The 10,744-nt window shown below is 37.8% G+C and overlaps 1 protein-coding gene across 1 annotated transcript in view; it reads right to left on the bottom strand.

The window, feature by feature from the left end:
- Window positions 1-9,482: 9,482 nt before the first annotated feature.
- The window catches only part of LOC128695338 (glutamate receptor ionotropic, kainate 2-like), a 286,847-nt gene continuing 285,585 nt past the window's right edge, over window positions 9,483-10,744 (bottom strand). The window contains exon 19 of the mRNA XM_070095365.1: window positions 9,483-10,300. Within this exon, the coding sequence (XP_069951466.1) occupies window positions 10,292-10,300 (9 nt within the window). The 3' untranslated portion in view covers window positions 9,483-10,291. The remainder of the gene's footprint in view (window positions 10,301-10,744) is intronic.

The following is a 10,744-nucleotide window of genomic DNA, read 5'->3' as shown; positions in this document are numbered from 1 at the left end:
AATGATTTTAAACTTCTGTAGCTTCCAGTATTATGTTCTATCGTGTCGGTGAACGGCGATTAGCGAGGCTTCCAGATATCGTCAGTGTTTAAGATCATGCTAAGTGTGGAAGAGTTGTGTCTCATTCCAGTTCATTAAATGTCTTTACCGAACAATAATAGCCGTTAAGCCGTTGGATAATAGCCGTTAAGTCAACGATATATATATATATATATATATATATATATATATATATATATATATATATATATATATATATATATATATATATATATATATATATATGGGAGTTGTCACAGCTGCTCTTTGCTGATGACACTGTGCTCTTGGGAGATTCTGAAGAGAAGTTGCAGAGATTGGTGGATGAATTTGGTAGGGTGTGCAAAAGAAGAAAATTAAAGGTCAATACAGGAAAGAGTAAGGTTATGAGGATAACAAAAAGATTAGGTGATGAAAGATTGAATATCAGATTGGAGGGAGAGAGTATGATGGAGGAGGTGAACGTATTCAGATATTTGGGAGTGGACGTGTCAGGGGATGGGTCTATGAAAGATGAGGTGAATCATAGAATTGATGAGGGAAAAAGAGTGGTGCACTTAGGAGTCTGTGGAGACAAAGAACTTTGTCCTTGGAGGCAAAGAGGGGAATGTATGAGAGTATAGTTTTACCAACGCTCTTATATGGGTGTGAAGCATGGGTGATGAATGTTGCAGCGAGGATAAGGCTGGAGGCAGTGGAGATGTCATGTCTGAGGGCAATGTGTGGTGTGAATATAATGCAGAGAATTCGTAGTTTGGAAGTTAGGAGGTGTGGGATTACCAAAACTGTTGTCCAGAGGGCTGAGGAAGGGTTGTTGAGGTGGTTCGGACATGTAGAGAGAATGGAGCGAAAGAGAATGACTTCAAGAGTGTAACAGTCTGTAGTGGAAGGAAGGCGGGGTAGGGGTCGGCCTAGGAAAGGTTGGAGGGAGGAGGTAAAGGAGGTTTTGTGTGCAAGGGGCTTGGACTTCCAGCAGGCATGCGTGAGCGTGTTTGATAGGAGTGAATGGAGACAAATGGTTTTTAATACTTGACGTGCTGTTGGAGTGTGAGCAAAGTAACATTTATGAAGGGATTCAGGGAAACCGGCAGGCCGGACTTGAGTCCTGGAGATGGGAAGTACAGTGCCTGCACTCTGAAGGAGGGGTGTTAATGTTGCAGTTTAAAAACTGTAGTGTAGAGCACCCTTCTGGCAAGACAGTGATGGAGTGAATGATGTTGAAAGTTTTTCTTTTTCGGGCCACCCTGCCTTGGTGGGAATCAGCCAGTGTGATAATAATATATATATATATATATATATATATATATATATATATATATATATATATATATATATATATATATATATATATATATGTCGTGCCGAATATGTAAAACTGGTCAATTAGCAAGAACTCATTTAAAATTAAGTCCTTTCTAAAATTTTCTCTTATACGTTTAAAGATATATTTTTTTCATTAATGTTGATGTAAAAATTTATAATTTTGCACCAAAAAGAACTTAGAAAACTTACCTAACCTTATTATAACAAGAACAATTTATTTTAGCCTAACCCAACTAAATATATTTTATATTTGTTTACAATAATTTAATACTAAACAAACACAGTGAAATATATTTTTTTTCTCTAGGTTCAGAATGATTTTGGCGAAATTATTGCATACACAAATTTTCACTTGTCCTATATGGCAAGATGAGCGTTGCTATTTAAGCCAAGATCGCAAGTTCTGCCTATCCGGCACGACCTATATATATATATATATATATATATATATATATATATATATATATATATATATATATATATATATATAAACACTGATCTCTGGCTGAAGGAGACTCGAACCTACGAACCTTAGGACAAGTTACGCAGTGTTTTACCAATCTACCCACACTGGACAATACCTTGGCGTGTAGCGTGCAGGGGATGAGATGAAAAGCTGTAAGCCTTCTTCCTGAAAGCTGGCTGCCTTGGATCAAACGTGTAGCGCAAGCTACACGCCAAGGTATTGTCCAGTGTGGGTAGATTGGTAAAGCACTGCGTACCTTGTCCTAAGGTTCGTAGGTTCGAGTCTCGTTCAGCCAGAGATCAGTGTTTGTGTATATTTCGCCTGCTCTCGCGAATTCCTTGCATATATATATATATATATATATATATATATATATATATATATATATATATATATATATATATATATATATATATATATATTGTTATTTTCAGATTGATTTCAACAGATTTTTAACTAAAAAAAAAAAATTCGGCTAATTCGTTAGAAAACACTCTTGCATAATAGACCAAACTCCCTTGTTTGCCTTAATCGGTTTGTCGGGTAGCGTATTAAAATATTGGGGATTCGACCCCCTGGACAATCGCAGTATCATTTGCTTAAATGCACTCATTTGTAGATGCATTAATACGTGTACTGGTCGTGAAAATTGGAATTCCAAATAGGAGAATAAAATTAGCCCTATACCTTCCAAGGACACATATTTGCTTGCATCTGGGGTGACGTGTTCACTGGTACTGGGAATCTGATATGTATATCATGGATGGTCGAGTCGACTAAGGCATCTCAGAATTTTGGCTGCCGTCTTGGGTGGCGTACCAAAATATTGGGTGTTCGATTCCCGGATAGATGCAGAATTATTAATATATATATATATATATATATATATATATATATATATATATATATATATATATATATATATATATATATATATATATATATATATATATGCATGGAATTCGCGAGAACATGCGAAATATTCGCATGCTCTCGCGAATTCCTTGCATTGTTCAAATCTCTAGTAAGGCTGATGCATGCATGGGATGAGATGAAAAGCTGTAAGCCTTCTCCCTGAAAGCTGGCTGCCTTGGATCAAAGTCTACCGCAAGCTGGACGCCAAGGTATTGGTCCAGTGTGGGTAGATTGGTAAAGCACTGCGTACCTTGTTCCAAGGTTCGTAGGTTCGAGTCTCCTTCAGCCAGAGATAAGTGTTTATATATATATGTATATATATATATATATATATATATATATATATATATATATATATATATATATATATATATATATATATATATATATATTTTTTATTTATAATAAAAAAATATATATATATATAAACACTTATCTCTGGCTGAAGGAGACTCGAACCTACGAACCTTGGAACAAGGTACGCAGTGCTTTACCAATCTACCCACACTGGACAAATACCTTGGCGTCCAGCTTGCGGTAGACTTTGATCCATATATAAAACCCGTGTTGTTTTAGCCCACTTCATGGTGAGCGAAAATTCACGACGCTCTAACCCAATGAACCATCTAATTCTACGAAGATCACGCACCCAGCAGAGTTAGGTATTGTAACATGATCCGAAGACACACGATGGTGTGGGTGCCTCAGAGCTAATTTCCTTCTACTCCCTGTTTGGTGTACTAGCCTATATGTAGATGAATGGTTCAGAGAACCGACAAAGTGATCTGTCTAATTTGTCAACTTGTCGGTTCTCTGAATCATTCATCTACATTCCTGTCAGACGCAGCAACATCATGGGATCTTAATACTTGGGGATTCTTCACTTGCCTAACATTTAGGCATGACCTATTTCCATACTTGTTAAATGTGACACCACCTACGACTGCTGCACCTCACCTGCCTACAGTATAAAAGCCACTTCTTCGCACATATCCTGTATTCTTTTCAAGATTGGTGGACTGATTACATCGACTCAAGGCTGAAGGAATGATTACCTCAGACTCCTCCTGTTCTTCACCATTCTCCTCTGTATGGACTGATGAAGCCACTGTGTGGCGAAACGTTTCCTCATTAAAGCTGCCCAAGTGTTGCGTATGTGTCTAATTTATCAGCTAGCCTACATAAGCAGTATATATAGTATTGTTACAACGAACGAGAGGTATTTAATGAATAACAAGACTGTGACTAGCCGGGGGATTGAACCCATGTTGTTTTACACCGCCTCATGGTGAACTAAAACTCATGACGCTCTAACCCAATGGTCAATCCAGTCCTACAAAGATCAGTCATCCAGCAGAGCTAGGTGTAGTACCGTGATCCGAGGACATACGATGGTGTGGATGCCTCAGTGCTAATTTCAGTCTACTCCCTGTTTGGTGTACTAGCCTCCACAAGCAGCATATGTATAGTATTGAAACCACGAACGAGTGGTATTTAAGCAATAACAACACTGCTACTAACCAGGAGATCGAACCCGTGTTGGTTTAGCTCACCTCATGGTGAACAAAAATTCACGACGCTCTAACGCACTGGACCAAACGGGGAGCAGAATGAAATTACCTCTGAGGCATTCACACCATTGTATGTCATCCGATCACGGTACAACACCTAACTCTGCTGTGTGCGTGATCTTTGTAAGATTGCCGGAAGCAAGGAGCCAGTAACCCCTTCTCCTGTATATATTACTAAATTTAAAAAGAGAAATTTTTGTTTTTCTTTTTGGGCCACCCTGCCTCGGTGGGCCACCCTGCCTCGGGCGGCCACCCTGCCTCGGTGGGCCACCCTGCCTCGGTGGGCCACCCTGCCTCGGTGGGCCACCCTGCCTCGGTGGGCCACCCTGCCTCGGTGGGCCACCCTGCCTCGGTGGGCCACCCTGCCTTGGTGGACCACCATGCCTCGGTGGGCCACCCTGCCTCGGTGGGCCACCCTGCCTCGGTGGGCCACCCTGCCTCGCTGGGCCACCCTGCCTCGGTGGACCACAATGCCTCGGTGGGCCACCCTGCCTCGGTGGACCACCCTGCCTCGGTGGACCACCCTGCCTCGGCTGGCCACCCTGCCTCACTGGGCCACCCTGCCTCGCTGGGCCACAGCCGGTTTGTTAAAACAAATATAGGGATATATATTATTGTAACATACTTTTTTGTAAATAAAATGCAATATATAGAAACAAAAGTAAACAGGAATACAATTATTGAAATTGTTTGATGTATTTCTGACAATATTATCGCCATTAAGAATGCATAATAGATGTGGATATTGTTCCTGTTACAGGATGTACATTATTGCTGTTACAGGATGTACATTATTGCTGTTACAGGATGTACATTATTGCTGTTACAGGATGTACATTATTGCTGTTACAGGATGTACATTATTGCTGTTACAGGATGTACATTATTGCTGTTACAGGATGTACATTATTGCTGTTACAAGATGTACATTATTGCTGTTACAGGATGTACATTATTGCTGTTATAGGATGTACATTATTGCTGTTATAGGATGTACATTATTGCTGTTACAAGATGTACATTATTGCTGTTACAGGATGTACATTATTGCTGTTACAGGATGTACATTATTGCTGTTACAAGATGTACATTATTGCTGTTACAGGATGTACATTATTGCTGTTACAGGATGTACATTATTGCTGTTACAGGATGTACATTATTGCTGTTACAGGATGTACATTATTGCTGTTACAGGATGTACATTATTGCTGTTACAAGATGTACATTATTGCTGTTACAGGATGTACATTATTGCTGTTATAGGATGTACATTATTGCTGTTATAGGATGTACATTATTGCTGTTACAAGATGTACATTATTGCTGTTACAGGATGTACATTATTGCTGTTACAGGATGTACATTATTGCTGTTACAAGATGTACATTATTGCTGTTACAGGATGTACATTATTGCTGTTACAGGATGTACATTATTGCTGTTACAAGATGTACATTATTGCTGTTACAGGATGTACATTATTGCTGTTACAGGATGTACATTATTGCTGTTACAGGATGTACATTATTGCTGTTACAGGATGTACATTATTGCTGTTACAGGATGTACATTATTGCTGTTACAGGATGTACATTATTGCTGTTACAGGATGTACATTATTGCTGTTACAGGATGTACATTATTGCTGTTACAGGATGTACATTATTGCTGTTATAGGATGTACATTATTGCTGTTATAGGATGTACATTATTGCTGTTACAGGATGTACATTATTGCTGTTAAAAGATGTACATTATTCCTGTTACAGGATGTACATTATTGCTGTTATAGGATGTACATTATTGCTGTTACAGGATGTACATTATTGCTGTTACAGGATGTACATTATTGCTGTTACAGGATGTACATTATTGTTGTTACAGGATGTACATTATTGCTGTTACAGGATGTACATTATTGCTGTTACAGGATGTACATTATTGCCGTTACAGGATGTACATTATTGCTGTTACAGGATGTACATTATTGCTGTTACAGGATGTACATTATTGCTGTTACAGGATGTACATTATTGCTGTTACAGGATGTACATTATTGCTGTTACAGGATGTACATTATTGCTGTTACAGGATGTACATTATTGCTGTTACAGGATGTACATTATTGCTGTTACAGGATGTACATTATTGCTGTTACAGGATGTACATTATTGCTGTTACAGGATGTACATTATTGCTGTTACAGGATGTACATTATTGCTGTTACAGGATGTACATTATTGCTGTTACAGGATGTACATTATTGCTGTTATAGGATGTACATTATTGCTGTTACAGGATGTACATTATTGCTGTTATAGGATGTACATTATTGCTGTTACAGGATGTACATTATTGCTGTTACAGGATGTACATTATTGCTGTTACAGGATGTACATTATTGCTGTTACAGGATGTACATTATTGCTGTTACAGGATGTACATTATTGCTGTTACAGGATGTACATTATTGCTGTTACAGGATGTACATTATTGCTGTTACAGGATGTACATTATTGCTGTTACAGGATGTACATTATTGCTGTTACAGGATGTACATTATTGCTGTTACAGGATGTACATTATTGCTGTTACAGGATGTACATTATTGCTGTTACCTGATGTACAGTATTGCTGTTACAGGATGTAGGATGTACATTATTGCTGTTACAGGATGTACATTATTGCTGTTACAGGATGTACATTATTGCTGTTACAGGATGTACATTATTGCTGTTACAGGATGTACATTATTGCTGTTACAGGATGTACATTATTGCTGTTACAGGATGTACATTATTGCTGTTACAGGATGTACATTATTGCTGTTACAGGATGTACATTATTGCTGTTACAGGATGTACATTATTGCTGTTACAGGATGTACATTATTGCTGTTACAGGATGTACATTATTGCTGTTACAGGATGTACATTATTGCTGTTACAGGATGTACATTATTGCTGTTACAGGATGTACATTATTGCTGTTACAGGATGTACATTATTGCTGTTACAGGATGTACATTATTGCTGTTACAGGATGTACATTATTGCTGTTACAGGATGTACATTATTGCTGTTACAGGATGTACATTATTGCTGTTACAGGATGTACATTATTGCTGTTACAGGATGTACATTATTGCTGTTACAGGATGTACATTATTGCTGTTACAGGATGTACATTATTGCTGTTACAGGATGTACATTATTGCTGTTACAGGATGTACATTATTGCTGTTACAGGATGTACATTATTGCTGTTACAGGATGTACATTATTGCTGTTACAGGATGTACATTATTGCTGTTACAGGATGTACATTATTGCTGTTACAGGATGTACATTATTGCTGTTACAGGATGTACATTATTGCTGTTACAGGATGTACATTATTGCTGTTACAGGATGTACATTATTGCTGTTACAGGATGTACATTATTGCTGTTACAGGATGTACATTATTGCTGTTACAGGATGTACATTATTGCTGTTACAGGATGTACATTATTGCTGTTACAGGATGTACATTATTGCTGTTACAGGATGTACATTATTGCTGTTACAGGATGTACATTATTGCTGTTACAGGATGTACATTATTGCTGTTACAGGATGTACATTATTGCTGTTACAGGATGTACATTATTGCTGTTACAGGATGTACATTATTGCTGTTACAGGATGTACATTATTGCTGTTACAGGATGTACATTATTGCTGTTACAGGATGTACATTATTGCTGTTACAGGATGTACATTATTGCTGTTACAGGATGTACATTATTGCTGTTACAGGATGTACATTATTGCTGTTACAGGATGTACATTATTGCTGTTACAGGATGTACATTATTGCTGTTACAGGATGTACATTATTGCTGTTACAGGATGTACATTATTGCTGTTACAGGATGTACATTATTGCTGTTACAGGATGTACATTATTGCTGTTACAGGATGTACATTATTGCTGTTACAGGATGTACATTATTGCTGTTACAGGATGTACATTATTGCTGTTACAGGATGTACATTATTGCTGTTACAGGATGTACATTATTGCTGTTACAGGATGTACATTATTGCTGTTACAGGATGTACATTATTGCTGTTATAGGATGTACATTATTGCTGTTACAGGATGTACATTATTGCTGTTACAGGATGTACATTATTGCTGTTACAGGATGTACATTATTGCTGTTACAGGATGTACATTATTGCTGTTACAGGATGTACATTATTGCTGTTACAGGATGTACATTATTGCTGTTACAGGATGTACATTATTGCTGTTACAGGATGTACATTATTGCTGTTACAGGATGTACATTATTGCTGTTACAGGATGTACATTATTGCTGTTACAGGATGTACATTATTGCTGTTATAGGATGTACATTATTGCTGTTATAGGATGTACATTATTGCTGTTACAGGATGTACATTATTGCTGTTATAGGATGTACATTATTGCTGTTATAGGATGTACATTATTGCTGTTACAGGATGTACATTATTGCTGTTACAGGATGTGCATTATTGCTGTTACAGGATGTACATTATTGTTGTTACAGGATGTACATTATTGCTGTTACAGGATGTACATTATTGCTGTTATAGGATGTACATTATTGCTGTTATAGGATGTACATTATTGCTGTTACAGGATGTACATTATTGCTGTTACAGGATGTGCATTATTGCTGTTACAGGATGTACATTATTGTTGTTACAGGATGTACATTATTGCTGTTACAGGATGTACATTAATTTTAGGTGAAAGAAAACAAATATCTATATTTTCACTATTGATAATTTATTGCTAAAGTCAACAGGTAATTAACACAGAAAAAGGCAAAAATGGTGAAAAAATTATCCGAGAATTTCACCGATGAGGATTGTTGCATGATGGACTGTTTGTCGATAGTCATGATTGGAACGAGGTGAACATAAGTACTGCGGTAGGCCTACTGGCCTATGCTCGCAGTAGCAGCACTGGCTTCTTTTTTGTCAAGTGATGGTGGAGGCTTATCGTTTTGACGAGGATTCATAATGAGTAGGATCCTCACTAATATTTCAGGGATCACGAAGCTACTTTTCTGTGTAATTTTCTCTGAAATGGAAATTGATGCTTCAACGTATTTTCACCAGCGAATGTTTGGTACTTTAATAACTAAACGTTACTGAATTTCATCAAAGGGTTGGTGCCACTCCAGTAATATACTCAAGTATTTTTCAAGTTCCCTGTTTTGCAAGCACATGTGTGCTCGTTCATACGTATTTCTTGTGTATGTGTTGTTTCTCAGTGTACACCTTGTCATGGCCTCCGAGAATGATTGTGCCATTTCTTTCATTAACTGGTTCAAAGGTCTCCGTCTTGGTTATAGAGAGACCTCTGAGGGTTGTGCTGGCTGATATGGCGAATCTATTGCAGCCTTGTGCAGGTACTTTCAAGATATTTAAGGTTTCGAATTGGTGTCCGAAGTGGTTTTAGCTTAAGGAGAATTGATGATTTGATAGCAGGAAAACGTAGCTCGGAGACGATTTGTTTTATGTATGAGTATTGCAAATCTAGAGTATCTAGGCTGCAAATTAGGTAAGATGTTAGGAAAAATCCAGTTATGGTATTTCGTTTTAGTCTTAGTATCTTGGCTTGAGTAAAAGTTTGTAAGATTATTTTGACTTATAGGTTCTTTGTAGACTTTGAATTTCAGGAGTTCGTTACTTCGTCCATGAAGACGTCGAGGAATAGTAACCTGTCATTGATCTCTTCTTTAAGTGCTGAGTCTTATCTGTAGGTTCTGCGCACCTAAAATTTGCGAGTAATTACGAGGACATCGTCCACGTATCGTTCTGTGATGCTGATGGGGATGTCGTTGGGAAAGAGTCCGGTTGCTAGATGCTCCATGTACAAGTTTGTTACGACAGCGCTGATAGTGAGGCCCATATCCACGCCATATGCTTGTTCATAGAGCCTGTTGTTGAAAGAGAAATCGTTAAAATTAATGTCGAGTTTAATCAGCTTGACAAAACCTTCGGGCGGTGGAGGTAGATTAAGGTTCTGATTAACCTTTTCCTGAGTTAATGGCTTGTTGTGATGGATATTTTTGTGTTGAAAGAAGCATCATCTAAACTACTTATTTTCTTCTTCTGGGGAGAGAGATCTCGGTATGATTAAGATTACATGAGTGTTTTAGAGTGGCTGGTCGTATGAATCTTAGAAGGCAGGAAGCGTGTTTGGTTGAGAACTCCAGCTAACTGTGTAGTGCACCATCTATACCTGACGTGTACTAAAAAGGCAAATGGCTTTTGACAAATGGAACATTTCGATCCTTGTTCCTTCGATGAAAGGACATTTTATCTAACGTATTGTCGGCAATTCTAACAATATTTCTGCAAGACAGATCGAACCTGATCTA

This window comes from Cherax quadricarinatus, chromosome 50 (genome assembly GCF_038502225.1).
Source record: "Cherax quadricarinatus isolate ZL_2023a chromosome 50, ASM3850222v1, whole genome shotgun sequence".
Classification (NCBI taxonomy): domain Eukaryota; kingdom Metazoa; phylum Arthropoda; class Malacostraca; order Decapoda; family Parastacidae; genus Cherax; species Cherax quadricarinatus.
Note: the sequence above shows the minus strand (reverse complement) of the source record. Positions and strands in the feature narration are given on the sequence as shown.